Source organism: Furipterus horrens, unplaced genomic scaffold (genome assembly GCF_987537825.1).
Source record: "Furipterus horrens unplaced genomic scaffold, mFurHor1.1.pri manual_scaffold_2, whole genome shotgun sequence".
Taxonomy (NCBI): Eukaryota; Metazoa; Chordata; class Mammalia; order Chiroptera; family Furipteridae; genus Furipterus; species Furipterus horrens.
Window position 1 is genome coordinate 194224483 of NW_028327172.1, and position 16819 is coordinate 194241301.

The 16819-nt window shown below is 38.1% G+C and overlaps 1 protein-coding gene across 1 annotated transcript in view; it reads right to left on the reverse strand.

Annotated features, from left to right (window-relative positions):
• The window catches only part of LOC150020231 (WD repeat-containing protein 19-like), a 70749-nt gene that overhangs the window by 41526 nt on the left and 12404 nt on the right, over positions 1 to 16819 (reverse strand). Inside the window, exons 6-14 of the mRNA XM_090266982.1 lie at positions 16218 to 16333; positions 12714 to 12791; positions 10954 to 11066; positions 10506 to 10679; positions 4168 to 4238; positions 3544 to 3716; positions 3343 to 3457; positions 1819 to 1925; positions 996 to 1118 (exon numbers count right to left, since the gene is read on the reverse strand). Coding sequence (XP_090123108.1) covers positions 996 to 1118; positions 1819 to 1925; positions 3343 to 3457; positions 3544 to 3716; positions 4168 to 4238; positions 10506 to 10679; positions 10954 to 11066; positions 12714 to 12791; positions 16218 to 16333 — 1070 coding nt within the window. The remainder of the gene's footprint in view (positions 1 to 995; positions 1119 to 1818; positions 1926 to 3342; positions 3458 to 3543; positions 3717 to 4167; positions 4239 to 10505; positions 10680 to 10953; positions 11067 to 12713; positions 12792 to 16217; positions 16334 to 16819) is intronic.

Sequence of the window (16819 nt, forward strand, 5' to 3'; positions counted from 1 at the left end):
CAGGAAATCTTGCTTGTTCAAGTTCCACCTATGCCACAAACTTACTATCCTCTCAATCTTCAGTGTGCTTATCTCTAAAACTTCCCTGCTCGTTTTATGGAGTTAATGAGATAAGTGAGATCAGGCTTTATAATGTCAGGTGTCACACAAATGTATTTAATATTATCGACCATATCCCTCACTACTTCACCTGATACCCCAGACTTCCCCTACTGGTGTAAATTAGCACAAAGACGGATTATTTCAGGTCAAACTTCAACTTATAAATCCTCTCTTATGGCAAGAAGCATGTTTTAAACATACTCTTTTTTAAAAAACCATTTAATGGGAGAAAATGGAATGTTTAAAATGGTGAAAGTTGTTTTTATAACGTGGAAAATGATAGCTTTCCTACCAACTTGACTGAATTTAGAGACTGAACGACATAAAAGGTAGGATGAGCTTTTAGAAAATCTTTGAGAACTTGTTACAAATATCAGATACTATTACTGTAACTATGCTTTATGTCCATGCGGCTCACGTAATATTTAGAGGGTTAGGGTATTGGTGGGTCAAGGACCACCAGACTGAAGGAGTGGGATTCTCAATATTCTATTAACTTTAATACTTATTAAATGCCTACTGAATCTAGATCTGAAGTTGAATGAGGTGTCTTATATTCATCATCAGATTAAGTCATTAAAGCATCTACACAAGGAAAATGAGGCTCGGAGAGATTATGCAGCAACGAGCAAGTAAAAGACCTGATATTTAAACCCAGATTTTCTAGACTCCAATGTTTGCCCTTTTTATTATGGTCTCAAAATTGCTTATAAACACAAAAGCACTCAATACTAGCAAATCATGCCACCTATGTGCGCTACACATATTTATTTGTAATAGTTATGTTTTCATATACTATGTGATACACATTTATATACATATGTGAGAAATGTTGTTACAAAGTAAAAATTAGAAATTGCCCTCCATTGTAGAGTAAAGAGGACAGTACGTACATCTGTGCCGTAGACGAGGAAATCACTAGTTAAGGCGTGACATAAAATACGGCACTTATCATCCACTGCTGGGAACAGTCGAGTCTCACGTTCTTCTTGAGTATCCAAGAGTTCATTTTCTATCTAAAACAAAGGATAACAGTGGTTCATAGATTAATTTGAGTAAACCTAGTCTGCAATGTCTAGTGGGTAGGCGAGGATCTTTTCCTTTAGCTCCATGAAACCAGACTCACCAGACTGCCAGAGACCAGTTTACACAGAAAGATATCAGACAGGATCCACAGCTTGTGAGCAGGGTAGCACTAGACATCCCTCTTTATTGGGAATAGTCTTCACGGGCTCTGAAGCCATCTAGAGACTAATCCCTTTGGCTTCCCAGAAGCAAAGAGCCAAGAAATAGATGTGGAACATGCCCTGGTTTAGAAGCCATATCTTTCACGGCCAATATCTCTTGAACAACTCAAGAGGCATAGTTTCAGGGATCGCCACAAGCAACATGACCTAAGTGTATGAGTGAGTGCCTTCCAGGAAACCCAGATGTATTGCATTCCCATCATTTTTTATAGTTTATTTATACTTTCTAGATACAGTTACAAACAAGGTCATTTTTACCATGAGCAATGTTGTAAGTAGCACAGTTGATAAACTGTCAGGTTTCTTGGGAACAGAGTAAAGATTTTTGTTAATCCTTTATTCACACCTGGCTTTCTAGCCAGTCTGTACATGGTTGGTTTCTGACCAAAGTTCTTAATAATAAGAATGTTCATCATCATCATCACTAAGTTAACAGAGCAGGCCTGCAGGACATCAAAATTATACTGACCAAATGTAACTGAACTTTGCCTTCGAAAAGTGCGGCAGCGTAGTCTGAGTGAAGGCAAACACTCGCGACTGTCCCCAGGTATTCCACATCTTTCAATTTTTTAACACCTTTAACAATCAAAAAGAACAAATAGCACATTAAAATATGAATAAAATTATATAAATATTTGCAAATAATTTTAAATGGGCATCTTTGCAAGAATATTCTGAACCAAAATTTTTATTTCAGCCATCATAAAGAAAATCCTAGTTGCCATATAAATTTGCCTTCAGGAATTCCATGTTTCTCATGAAACAAAGTAATAGAAAATAAAGTCACATGCAAAACAACCAAATATTAAATCTTGGTGACAATAAGCTTGACCGTGTACTCTGTCTGAGAATAATGCTCAGGCTTGCTCTATTGCTGAGGGCTATCTGACCTCCTGTGGGGTAAGGAAGGGATGGGGGAGGGGAGGCAGAGGGGAAGAAAAAGCAAGGTTCCCTTCAGATGCTAATAGTCATTATTCAAACAATAAAATCGGGGAGGGAAACAGCTTTTATTAAATACCTACCGGACCAAGGAGTACATAAGAAAGTCACTGTGCAAAGGCAGAGCACAAATTTTAATTTTCCACACGACTCCTTACAAGTAGAAGAATCCTCCTTTTCCACATGAGTAACCCAAGACACAAAGGGGTTACAGAATTTGTCTAACTAAATGAGGCAGAAGGGAAATTTGAACCCAGAGCCTAATTCTAAAAACCATACTCTACCCCTTATACCAAGCTGTCTTCACTACTAAGATAAAGAACAAAACCTTTCCAAAAATTATGCAAAAACTTTAGAAGCTTCATAAAACTCTTTAAACTAAGAAAGACATGTCTGAAGGAAGAAAGTGGAAGACTTGGTCTTTAAAGACCCTCTGCTCACCTCCACAAGTTAGATCTTCTGCTTTTCCCCTAACGAAGCTATATTAACCTCCCCATTCCCCTGCATTCAGAGGTTGCTTAAGGTTTAAACTGTGGAACTCAGGGAGACTTTGACCGGTTCCTGGGTCGATAACTTGTGACCTACTCCTCAAACAACAGTTTTGGGAAAACTATAGATAACATCTCAGTTCAATGTTTATCGTTCTTCATAGAAAGGAATAATAATTTACAAGCTTACTTTGCAAAAAAACAATGGAGACTCAACACCACCCCTGACGCTTGTGACCTGAATAGTGCCTTAGAATGTACTTGAAACCTTATCAAGAGACTGAAGACCTAAGGAATTTACCTTAACTCCCCTCCCACTCCTCTTCTCCTGCTTAAAAATCCTTAACCTAGTCCAGCAGGTAAAATAGAGTTGAGGCATTGATAAGTCTCGCATCTTCTTGGTTGACGCCTTCTTGATCAATAAATCTTTCCTTACACCAAGCTGACATTTTGACTTTTGGTCTTTTGAAGTATATGGCACATGACCCAGAGTTTGAGAACAAGTGCTTCCCAAATAAGATAAGAAATTATATGCTAGGTAAGAAAACAACTGGATTTAGACTTGCCATTCTCTCCCAGGACATAAAACCAAGCTCGATTATTCATTCCCACAGCCAGGTGATAAAGTCCTACTGCTACAAAGGTGGGTTCCACGTCAACAGAAACTGTGATCGGCAGCTCCTATAATATAGAAAAGTTACTAGTAAACCAACTGCTAAAACGACTTTGAGTTTATTAATAAAATAAAAGTAACACAATTTTCATACTCCTTCAACAGGGTTGGCTACGGTGACTTCAAGAAGGGAGGTCAGGTATGCAACCCTTGTGCTGCAGGCATCCCCAAGTATGGGAAGCTTGGTCAGGAAGACATGGAGGGAGCCCCTTTGGGTAGACAGTGCCAGCAACTGGCCATCATCTGTCCAGGACAAGGTACCCAACCCTGAAATAATTTACAAAACAAAGGATTATTAAAAAACAAATACACTGTTGCAGATAAACAAGCAAATTATTTTCCCTTATGCTACCAGAGGCATAAAAATCTCCAAAATTTTTTAAGTGTAAAGAGTCTTTATTTAGACTAGGAAATTCACCATGGGTTGACATATGAACATAAGCACTAATTTGTTCAATACTGACTTAAAGGGAATGTGTATCAGAACTTAGATTTTATCATTGTAATTGGGATAAAATTCACTATGTCTTTGGATCAAAGTGAACTTCTAGTCAAGGAGTATGACTCAACATAATTACTAAAATAAGGAGGCTATTTTAGGAAACTCTAGTGATGGGTGTTAATAGTATTCCTCCTACAAAAGATGTAAACCATACAATAACAAACACACTACTCTGTAATTGGGATGATAAAATGTCTACTTCAGAAAAATCAGTACCTTTAATTTCATCATCTAGGTTGATTATAGCATACATGTCTTTTAATTCTGCCAAGTCATGGATTTTAATGCTAAAAAACAAAAATAAAAAACAAAATTAAACATGAGCTTCAAGTAAAATTGTTTCTGTTCACAATTATAAGCTATACATACTTAATTTCTCTATTTATAATAAACATTTAGACTACCTTCAAGCAGAATATAGAAATCGCACATATAAGAACTCTCCCCTCTATATTGTAGTTGTCTTATATATTGCATCTTCATGCAATGAACACACTATCAGAGAATATTATAATTCTTCCTTTCAGTGGCCACATATACATTAAGGATCTCAAAACTTAAAAATACCCCATTATATTTACCCAGGCTCTACCATTTCTATTGCTCTTTTTTGACAGAAGGAAATTTGAGAGCCTCAAATTCTGTCATCTGTTCTCTTCTGTCTAAAGAACTTTCTTCAGCAATTCTTTTAGAGCCGGTCTGCTAGCAATAAATTCTCTTCATCTGGGAATGGTTTTATTCCTTTATTACTGATGGATATTTTCACTCGATACAGAATTTCAGTTTATAGTTCTCTTCCTTTGGCACTTTAAGAATGTGACACTTCCTTCTGTCCTCTGTGGTTTAATATGAGAAATCCAGTCATTCAAAATGTTGCTCCCTGGCTGCTTTCAAGGCTTATTCTTTGTCCTGGTTTTTAGCAGTTTGTTTATGATGTATCTGGGACCAGATTCCTTTTGGATTTATCGTTTTGGAGATTTTCTGAGCTTCTGTAATATGTAGGTTTATGTCTTTTGCCAAATGTGAAAAGTTTCCAGCCATTATTTCTAAGACTTTTATGACACAAACATTATACCTTTTGGCATTATTTCAGTCCCTGAGGCTCTGTTCATTTTTTTCCAATCTTTTTCTCTGTGTTGAGATTGAATATTTCTACTTGTCTATCTCCGAGCTCACTGACTCTCTACTCTGTGATCTCCATTCTGCTATTAATTGTATATTTCAGTTCTTAAATTTCCATTTGGTTCTTCTGTATAGGTTCTATTTCTCTTCTGAAACTGTTTCCATTTGTTTGGAGAATGCTAGTCTCTACCTCTAAAAGCATTTTTATAATAGCTGCCGTCTTTATCCTCTTGGCCTTGGCTTCTTTTGATTGCCTTTTCACAGTGAGTTGAAATTTTCCTGATTCTTTGTATGTCAAGTAATTTGGGTTATATTCTGGACATTTTGAATATTATGTTATGAGGCTCTCTGTCTTGCTTAAATCCCAAGGAGAAAGTTTATTATTATTAAAGCAGGCAATCAACCCAGATGGGTTAAGGCCGCAAATTTCAACCAGCCTTCTGTGGGTTATGGTTTCAATGTCAGTTCCATTTTCAAAGCCTTTGTGGTGGTATTTGGATGTGGCCCTATGTGGTCACTCAGTGGCCAGTATAGAACCTGGGCTATGACCTATCCCTTAGTTCAGTTCTCAAAGTCTTTGGTATGTGTTTAGGGTGAGATACATATACACAGCTTAGGGGTAAATCTGGGAGTTCATAAATACCTTTATAGGGCTATTTTCCAGAGCTCCTTTCTCTCTGCGATCTACCTGGTATTTTTCAGCTTCCTGGGGCTTCCCTTTTTGGTTCTCCAGCTGGAACCTGGGGCTCTAGTTACCATGTTTTGCCTTGTATTTCCCACAACTGCACCAGTGCCTGTGGCCAAGCATGGAGAGGACAGAGAGAAAACAAAGCAACAGGAGCTTGTCCTGCCTTTTGGGCACCATAGCTCCCCCAATTAGAGGAAGGTTACCCTCTATCTGAGTTTTAGGTGCCTGTGGGTCCTTGCAAACATTGCCATGGTTCCCGCTGCCATGGTGAGATTGTTTGGTTGCTAGGACACGAGAGAACAAAGAACAAGAGAGAAAACTGATGGATCTCCCCACCTCTCTCTGAGTGTTAGGAGTTCTCTTTCCTGCCACTTGAGCCAGAACTAGAGAGGTTCTCTCAGAGCTCCTCTGTCTATGCTCTGGTGCACAGTTCTGGATTTCAGGCTGCCTTGAATCCTGAGACTGGGAGACAAATGGGAGACTCAACACTAGTTGTCGCACTTCAAATTCTGGTATTCTTAGTCATTCTGCCTGCTACTATTTACTTTTCAGAGTCCTTAAATAGCTGTTCTATGCATTCTGTACAGGTTTTATAGCTGTATTCAGTGAGAGACGGGGTGGAATATGCTTACTCCATTACCCAGGACTGCCTATTTTATTATTTTATTTTTAAGTATATTTTATTGATTATGTTATTACAGTTGTCCCAATTTTCCCCCTTGCCCACCTTCCACCCAGTAACCCCCTTTCCCTTCACCAATCCCCCCCACCCCTTAGTTGATGTCCATGGGTCATTCATATAAGTTTTTTGGCGTCTCCATTTCCTATGCTATTCTTAACATCCCCCTGTCTATTTTGTACCTACCAATTATGCTTCTTAATCCCTGCACCATTTCCATTTTCTCCCTTCCCCTGTGCCACTGATAATCCTCCAAATGATCTCCATACCTATGATTCTGTTCCTGTTCTGGTTGTTTGCCTACTTTATTTTTTTAAATTCAATAGTTGATAGTTGTGAATTTGTTGCCTTTTTAATGCTCATAGTTTTGATCTTCTTTTTCTTAAATAAGTCCCTTTGACATTTCATATAATAATGGCTTGGTGATGATAAACTTCTTTAGCTTTATCTTGTCTGGGAGGCACTTTATCAGTCCTTGCATTCTAAATGATAGCTTTGCTGGATAGAGTAATCTTGGTTGTAGGTCCTTGCTTTTCATCACTTTGAATACTTTTTGCCAGTCCCTTCTTGCCTGCAGTTTCTTTTGAGAAATCAGCTGACAGTCTTATTGGAACTCCTTTGTAGGTAACTCTCTGTTTTTCTCTTGCTGCCCTTAAGATTCTCTCTTTATCTTCAGCCTTTGGCATTTTAGTTATGATGTGTCTTGGTGTGGTCCTCTTTGGGTCTAGATTGTTTGGGACTCTGTGCTTCCTGGACTTGTATGTCTATTTCCTTCGCCAAATTAGGGAAGTTTTCCTTCATTATTTTTTCAAATACGTTTTCAATTTCTTGCCCTTCCTCTTCTTCTGGCATCCCTATGATTCAGATGTTGGCACTTTTGAAGATGTCCCAGAGTCTTTTTGTACTATCCTTGTTTTTTTGAATTCTTGTTTCTTCTTACTGTTCTGGTAGGAATGCTTATTTCTTCCTGTGTTCCAAATCATTGATTTGAATTCTGGCTTCCTTCCCTTCAGTGTTGGTTCCCTGTGTATTTTTCTTTATTTCACTTAGTGTGACCTTTATTTCTTCCTTTATGTTGTTACCGTACTCAGTGAGTTCTTTGTGCATCCTGATCACCAGTGTTTAAATTCTGCATATTATGGTTGGTTACCTCCATTTCATTCAGCTCTTTTTTTTAAGGGTTTTGTCCTGTTCTTTCATTTGGGCCATATTTCTTTGTGTCCTCAACTTGGCAGCCTCCATGTGTTGTTTCTGTGTATTAGGTAGAGCTGCTTTGACTCCCTATAAAAGGCACTGGTATGTTGTGTGGGGCAAAGCCAGGGTGGGGCAACTGTTTCATCACTTTGTGGCTCTGCATTGCAGGGAGGGCTCAGAGAGGGGACTGTGCTGCTGCTGGGCTTCCTGGGTTTGCCCATTACTTGCCCCATTTCCGGTCACTTCACTCATTCCCCATATGTGACTGGCGCCCTTCCACATGTTGCCATGGTGTTGAATCCCAGAGTGGGTAGGCTCACATCCCTTTTAAGACAATGCAGGTCCTATAAGCAAAGTTTCCTGAAAATCCAGCAGTTTCTCCCACTGTCCCAACTCCCACTGGTTTTTACAGCTAGAGGTTATGAGGATTTATGTTCCAGGTGCTACAACCCTGGGCTGTGCAGTCTGACCTGGGACTGAGATCACTCATTCCCAAGGTATTCAATTTTTATTCACCACACATGAATGTGGGGTCTCCCATGCCTGTTCTGCTGCTGCCACTGCCTCTCCATGCCACACTGCATCTCTTCGTCCTTCCGTCATGTTTCCACATCTCTGCCCTCCTACCCACTTGAATGAATGTGGCTTCTTTAAATCCTTGGTTGTCGGACTATACAGTTCAATTTTCTGAAAGTTTTGGGTGTTATTTGTTTTGAGATTTAGTTGTAATTCTTTTAGTGGTTGTACAAGGATGCAAGTGTGCCTACCTATGCCTCCATCTTGACTAGAAGTCACCTATTTTATTTTTATTTTTTTAAGTACATTTTATTATGTTGTTACAGTTGTTCCAATTTTTTACCCTTTGCTCCCCGCTGCCCAGTACCTCCCTTCCGTCTAGGAATCGCACCCCCCTTAGTCTTATAGACACCCCTTTGTAGATAACTCTCTGCTTTTTGCTTGCAGCTTTTAAGATTCGCTCTTTATCTTTAACCTTTGGCATTTTAATGATGATGTGTCTTGGTGTGGTCCTCTTTGGGTCTAGCTTCTTTGGGACTCTCCGTGCTTCCTGGACTTGTATGTCTATTTCCTTTGACAAATTTGGGAAATTTTCCTTCATTATTTTTTCACATAAGCTTTTGACTTCTTGCTCTTCCTCTTCTCCTTCTGGCACCTCTATGATTCAGATGTTGGCACATTTAAAGTTGTCCCAGAGGTTCTTAAGCCTCTCCTTATTTTTTTCAATTCTTGTTTCCTCATTCTGTACTGGTTGACTGTTTTTTTCTTCCTTATGTTCCAAATCATTGATTTGAACCCCGGTTTCCTTCCCGTCACCACTGGTTTTGCGTGGATTTCCCTTCGTTTTATTTAACATAGCCTTCAATTCTTCCCCTATGCATCTGCCATACTTAAGCATGTCTATCAAGCCTGTGAGCATCTTTATCACCAGTGTTTTGAACTCTGCATCTTTAGGTTGGCTAACTCTTTGTCTGTTAGGTTGGCTATATCTCCTTGTCGCTTAGTTCTCCCATTGGAACCTTGATCCACTCCATCTTTTGGGCCACAATTCTCTGTCTCATCATTACAGGCTCCTGTGCTTGTTTGCCTCTGTGTCTTAGATAGAGCTGTCGCACCTGTTATGTTGTAAGGGTCAAAGCCTTAGGTATTCTTCAGTATAGGGAGACCTGTTTCACCACGTTGTGGCGCTGTGTGGGGGGGAGGGGTCTGAGGGAACAATGCTACTTGCTCAGCACTCACCCCTTTTCCAGGCACTTTTCCCACTTCCATAAGGAAGTGGCGCCCCTCTAGTTGTTCTCCTGACCGTCATTCCCAGGGTGGGTGGGTCTGCGGAAGTTCTAGGACCGTGGGGCCCTTTAAACAAGCAGACTCTGCTGAAAGACTGGCAGTTTCTTCCTCCGCCCCAACCCCTACTGGTTTCCACAGTCAAAAGCAATGAGGCTCGATTTTCCCTGGCGCTGGGACGTGAGCTGTGCAGTCCGATCTGGTCCTGGGAGAGCTCCCTAGGTGTTCCTCCCCACTTTTTAAAACATGTGACTGTGCTTTCTGCTGGCCTGCTGCTGCTGCCGCTGCTGCCACTACCACACTGTGTCCTCTCCGCCCAGGCTCCGCCCCTCCTATTTGTGTGGATGAGTATTTCTTCTTTGTATCTTCATTTGTCGGACTTCCATGAAGCTCGATTTTCTGGTTGTCTCTAGTTTTGAGGTAATTGTGTTTCTTCTTAGTTGTGGAGGGAGACACAGTGTGTGTGTCTAAGCCTCCATCTTGGCCGGAAGTCTTTCCTATTTTATTTTTAAAAGTGCTTATCAAGTATATTCCATTTAGGTTTTATATTTAGTTTACATTAAGTATTTTAGGTTTTGCCATCAGTGTTAAGGGCAAGGAGTCTTAGAAATTTTCATTGCAAACATGTTCTTAGAGAGCAAGAAAGTATGGTTGACATATTCTTTTTTTTTTTATTCTCACCTGAGGACATTTTTTTTTTCCCATTACTTTTAGAGAGAGGGGGAGTGAGGAAGGGGAAGAAAAGAAGGGAGAGAAAGAAACATTGATGTGAGAGAGAAACATCAGTTGGTTGCCTCCCATAAGTGTGTGCAGACTGGGGACATTGTGCGCTGACCAGGGACTGTAGATGCCAGACTGGCAATCACATGCACCTGGACCAGGGATTGAACCTGCAACTTGGGTATGTGTCCTGACAGAACCAAACCTGAAACCTTTCGTTTATGGAACGATGTTCCATCCAATGAGCCATACTAGCTGGGGCGACAGATTCATATGGGCTACAAAAGTCTTGTTGAATCTATTGACTATATTTTATATAAGCTTTCCTGGGAATTTGTAAATATAACTTACCAGTTATCACCACATGTAGCAGCTTTGTTAAGGGTCTGCGATACTGCGATACTGGTTAGACTATCTTTGTGATCATGAGCTTGAAATACCTCTTGGCCAATCTCTCGAATATGAGTGGAAATTACCACAAAAGTTCCACGTGAAAAACCAATCATGATGTAGCCATCCCCATACCTATAGGAACAAAGGCAATAATACAGTAAAAAGGGAAACTATCATTGGAAATTACAGTATATAAGCAAGTACCTTAAAACGAAGAAACTAGAGAATATATTTCATCAAGGGCTATGTGCCAGATACCATATGATAGGTAGTTACACATACTGAATCATAGTCTGTAATCCAGAAAATGTTACATAAAGAAGTGAAAATGATACAGGCAAATTTAAATATAATTAGTAAGGGAAAACTCATGGATATCTTTCTGTAATGATCTTTTTGTACATACCAACTATAGCAGACAATGTTGCCATAGTACTGCTTAAATTCCAGATAAGTTGTGCTATCTGAGTCATTGAGATGAAAAAGAAATAATGTTTTCTTGCCAACCACCACGCTTATCTGCGGGGGGGGGAAAAAATCAAGAGATTGTTAAATGACTTATTCAGTACTTCATGAAAAGAACAATAAGCAAATTCAAATATGTGAACGTAATTCATGAAAACAAGTCAAATTTAGATGTGTTAAATGCTATAATTACTAAGAGAACAATATAACTAAAATAATACAATTTACTAACCTATAGTCTGAGAAGAATCCTTGGCTTTATACATATCTAATACATCCTTTAAAGTACACTAAAATAGCTAGGTAGAATAGCTATTTTAAATTCTCTATATCTCTCATTAGAGTACTGTGCAATACAGGACTGAAACAGTTTCATCAAAATTGAATTCATATTCAGAATATAGAGTCTTCCATCCTAAAAGGTCATTCTCCTTTTGAACCATCTGGGATGACACGTCCACACCCATGTGGATATGCTAGCTTGGCTTTTTATATCATCACTCTTTCCATCACCTGTTGGTCAATGTGATTAGACAAGTGTCCCTCTGTTATTCACACAAGTCAATACTTAACTGTAATTTTTAGTGGAGGGTGTAATTGTGCTGGGGAGAAAAAAGAGTGTATTACTTAGCTCATTAAGTGTGATTAATATATATATAAAGAGAAACACTTTGATATATTGGGATGACTAAAAAGTTCATTTGTCTTTTTCTGTAAGATGGCTCTAGTAGCGCTTAGTTGTCTTGAACTTCATTTGAAACAATTTTGTTAGATTGTATTGTAACAGCTGTCATATCAGCATGCATTTAAAAAAAAGACTTATCAAAATTTTTGAATTTTTGTGTAGCCATTTTTATATTGAAGAGGAAAGAAAATAGTCAACATTTTTGGCATATTATGCTTTATTATTCCAAGAAAGGTAATAACACAATTGAAATGCAAAAAATTTGAGCAGTGTATGGAGAAGGTACTGTGACTGATTGAATGTTTCAAAAGCAGTTTGCAAAGTTTTGTGCTAGAGATTTCTCACTGGGCAATGCTCTATGGTTGGGTAGACCAGTTGAAGTTGATAGTGACCAAATAGAGATATTAACTAGAATAATCAATGTTATACCACGTGGGAGATAGCTGACATACCCAAAATATCCAAATCAATAAAGTTATTGGAAAGAATAAAAATGTGTCTTTTATTTTATGGAATAAAACTAAACGGACTTTTTGGCCAACCCAATATTGATTCTAAGAGTTATCAATTATAAGTCATTAGCAATTTAATAATAGCTTTTTAAGAAATAGAGACATTACTTCACTTAAATATAGGCATATTGATTGTAAAAGCTGTAGATTTTAGGGTGTTAAAATATGGCAGAGAAATGCATCTTAGGTATTAAAAAAAGCAGCTACAATTTCCAGAGCTCTGGTCACATCTGATAATGAAAATAAAAAAGTTATACAGAAATCAATGTCTGTTTATAAAGGTACCCCTACTAGCAACACTAACTGCAACAGGAAGATGTCTTCTTTGCTGTAATACGAAGTAGCCAGCAGCAGGAAAACAACTTCTAGTCCTACACTGGTTTAATAAGTGACAGACCATAATTTATTAATCACTATAGATTCTGAACCACCCAAGAAAAGGAGAGAGTACAGTCTACAAAATTATTAAAATAATCTGGGCATAAATTTGATTTTAATTCTCACTGTGTTTTCAGCAGCATAGGTTCGGTCATCGGTCATCATGGAAAACTGCATGTTGCTAGGCTCTGATCTCACCGGTGACTGTAGGAATGAAAATATTATCACCACAAATAAACCCAACATTCAAAGTCACTCTGAATAATAAACAGGTACCTCGCTTTAATTTCTGTTATATGTTGGACTAATAACGTGAAATTCCCACTGTTACAAATATCTAGAAATCCTGGATGACACACAATGGATAGCTCATTAAATGCATAGATAAGCCTGAAAGAAGGGAAGGAAAATTTCCAGGGACGTAAGTAAAGATCAAACTAAAAACCAAAGTGCGAGTAGAAACCGATGCTGCAGCTACACAAAGCAGCTGGTAAAAGGAGACAGTAAAGAAGTCTTTCGACTTGGGCTCAGCTTTGGGTCAGAAAAAAGTTGAAAAAGTTCAAATCAAAGACTTTACCTCCTATCCTCACTATGGTATGAATACTTTGAGTGGTCTAGAAACTCCCTGCAGTGTTTAGCAAAAACAAATCCAAAGCCTCTTTCAACCCTGAAAAAAATGTCCACAGCTAAGCCCTGCTGAATACGAGCTCACAATTCAAAATGAGAAAACTCACAAAGAAACAGTGCATCAAAAGCAAATGTTAGAAGGCCTAAAAATAACAGAATTATCTGAGAGAGAGATCATAAAATACTTTAAAAATGACTAAAGACATAAAAGGACTCATAAGTATGAGAAAAGACTTAAAAAACATCCAGACAGATTTCTACAACAACTACAAAGTACTTTCCAATAATAAAAAGTATAGTCATAAAACAAAAACTCAATGGGATAGACAGAAGAGCAGAGAAATTTGAAGAAGAAAATAAGTAAACTGATTTGAGGAAATTATCCAGGTTACACGAATGACAAAAACTGTAAGAGAATTAAAGAGATATGAGAAGGTCCAATATATATCTAGCAGACATTCCAGAAGGACAGAATAGAAAGGGCAAGAGGTAATATTCAATGAGATAATGGCTAAGAATCTTGCAGAGTTGATGAAAGACAGCAATCTTTACATTTGGGAAGCAAGACAGTCCTCAGCAGGATAAATAAAAACAAATCTACACAGGTAACACTACAGTGACCTACAGAATAGTCAAAAGTCAAAGCCACTCAAAGACCATACCAAATAAAGCAATACTTTTGATGTATGTTTTGCTTACCAAATGATCTTAATACGTCAAATTCTGGAAGTACACTTCTTAGCAACCAGAAATGGGAAATAATTCTCTTATATGTAAATAACAGCTAAATGGTAGTGGCTTCCTGGGATGTTATATGGAAAAATATCGTAAGGCCATGTCTTGATTCAGTGGGGAAAAAAAAATGCCAGTGTCTACTAATGATTCTAATATGGATACCAGGGCAGGGAGCTCAAGCATTTGAACTATGTATCTATTATTCTAATTAGCCCCAAAATAGAATAATCAAAATTACAAAATTTCTTTAGCAAATATTTTTTTCAATAATGCCAGATTAATCTTCCCTAAGAACCACTTTAATAATGCTATGGTTCTATCCAGCATGGTTGAGTTATTGACTTCAGCTTAACTTTCAAAACTCTCCAGATATGGAAATAGACTTTCTTCTTCAGCCTGATTTTCTGTAAATTCTCAAAGCCCATACCTTCACCCAAGCCAATTCCGAGCAAGCCATAAACAAGCTATACATTTTTCCTCTTATCTTGGTTCGTGCTGTTTTGCTTGCGTTGAAAGACACCTGGTCACGTAGGCAGACTAAACTTGGCGGTTTCCCTGGCAGCAGTGAGGTGTGACCATATGACTAAGTTCTACTCATATACTGTGAATGGAAATAATGAATACGTCTTCCAGATCAGGTCCTTCACAAATTTCTTGCACTCTACTGCTCTTTCTCCCTTACCTGGGCTGAAATTTAGATGTGGTGTGGGTAAGCTAGTTATAATCATGCAGATGAGGGCAAAATACCCTTGACAATGGCAGAGCAATAGAGGAAAAGAACAAGGGACTCTGTACAACCTTTTGAGTCAGGGATACATGGATGATGTGCCTACTCTCTCTGCTACATGAGAAAAAGAGGGAAAAAACCCACCCAAACTACCTTATTCTTAGACCCCTTGTAGTTTTGCGTCTCTCTGTTACAATAGGTTAGCCTATACCCTGACTGAGATTACCTTCTGTCTTCTAACTATTCACAAATACAACTTTCATCGATCTCCTCCATCTCATAAATGTGATAGGACTTGTAAGCTCTACGACAAAATTTGGCAGTCGCATGAGGCCATGTGTGTTTTATCATGATTAGTTTCATCTAAGATGGTCCTCAGTGATCCTCACACCTCCTGGTTTTTATGCCTTTGTTTAATCCCCTTCCCTGCCCTCGTGAGTGTGGGGCTGGGTCTAGTGATTCACTTCCAGAGAAAAGAATATGGCAAAAATGATTTTGCCATCAGGTTACTTGTGAAGAGACTGTGGTGTAAGCCTTGAATGCCTGCTAGCATCGTTTCTCCCGCAGCTATGTTGCGAGGCACTACATGGAGTGATCCACGTGGCAAGAAAATGAGGCAGGTTTCCAGTCACTAAATAGCCAGAGAGGAACTGAGCTTAACAACTCATAAGGAATTAAACTGTCAACACCACATGAGTGAGCTCGGAAACAGATTTTTCCCCAGTCAAGCCTTCAGAATGAGATTGCAGCCTTGACTGATGGAAATATGAGACCTTAAGGCAGAAGCACTGGTTCAGCTGCATCTACATTCCTTACCCACAAAAACCGTGAAGCAATAAATGTTTATTGACTGAAACTGCTTAATTTTGACAGTAGTTTCTTATACAGGGATAACTAATACAGGGTTGTAGCTCATATTTTTTCTAAAGCATATTGCACAGTGTCATGTACCTAGCAGTTATTTTTAAAAATGTGTTAGTTCATACTGCTCTAGCCATATTAAATCATAAGCCAAGTAGTTTAAAGTGAAATGTTCCCATTGGTTAGATTATATAGCTATTGGTCACACAAATTCCTTAAAGGAGGAGCCACTGAAGATCTAATCAAATGGGAAATTTGAACAGCAGTAAAATTTAATCCTAAAATTACATGTAATTAGGGTTAGTCTGGAAATAATTTAACACGTCACTTAAAGGTATGGGCTGTAGAATTAGGCAGACATGAATCTGAGCCTAGTTATTAACATTTATATTATAAATATACATATATAAAATAGTTATTTCACAAATATACTGTCTGATTAACCAGAGTTGACAATCCATACTAATACTCAACAATGGGAAACATACAAAGAAGGAGATTTAGATAAGGTAGTCATATTACAGAAAAATATACTAACATATAAAGTTTTTGATGTTTAGAATATATTGTATACATATCTCACATAGAGATTTAACAATTTTATAGATTAGCTTGCTAGACAAACTTTATTTTAGGTAAAAATTTGAATATATCCGTCCACAGAGATGTTACAGTATTACCTGTCTTATTGTGTCACCTTCCTGATTACTAACTGTAATCATTTTATCTTCGCCACCTAAAGCAAGCAGATTTTCTGCATTCCAACATCCACATGTGATTCTTTTAGTATGTTTTCCTGAAAAAGAGATTATTTTTGTACAAACACATGGATTTCTCAAAAAGAAAAAAATTAAAAAATCTGTAATGTCAATCTGAAAGTCTAGGTAATACACCATGGAAATCTGACAAGGCATTTAATATACCATCGAATCAGTTAGTGTCTAAGAAATCTTACTTAAAACAGTTTATTACCAAGTTGTAAGTCTAGATAATGGTATATGAGGGTTATAATGTTTTCCAAGTTTTTATGTGGATATGAGCATAGGCTCTAAAATAAAGATATTCTACTCCTTGACAAGTTTATTTACCATTTCACCAAACCTGTAATGATAATGTCTCAAGAGAAGTAAATCCCAAAGCACTGAAGTTGTTGTTAGGATACCCACCTTCGTGGTGTGGTCGGTAACTCAACATTCACAGCTTGGACCATGCATATACAGCTAAAGAACCCAGTGGTTCATGATAATACTGAGGTACAAATATGCACGCACCTTAGTGAGAC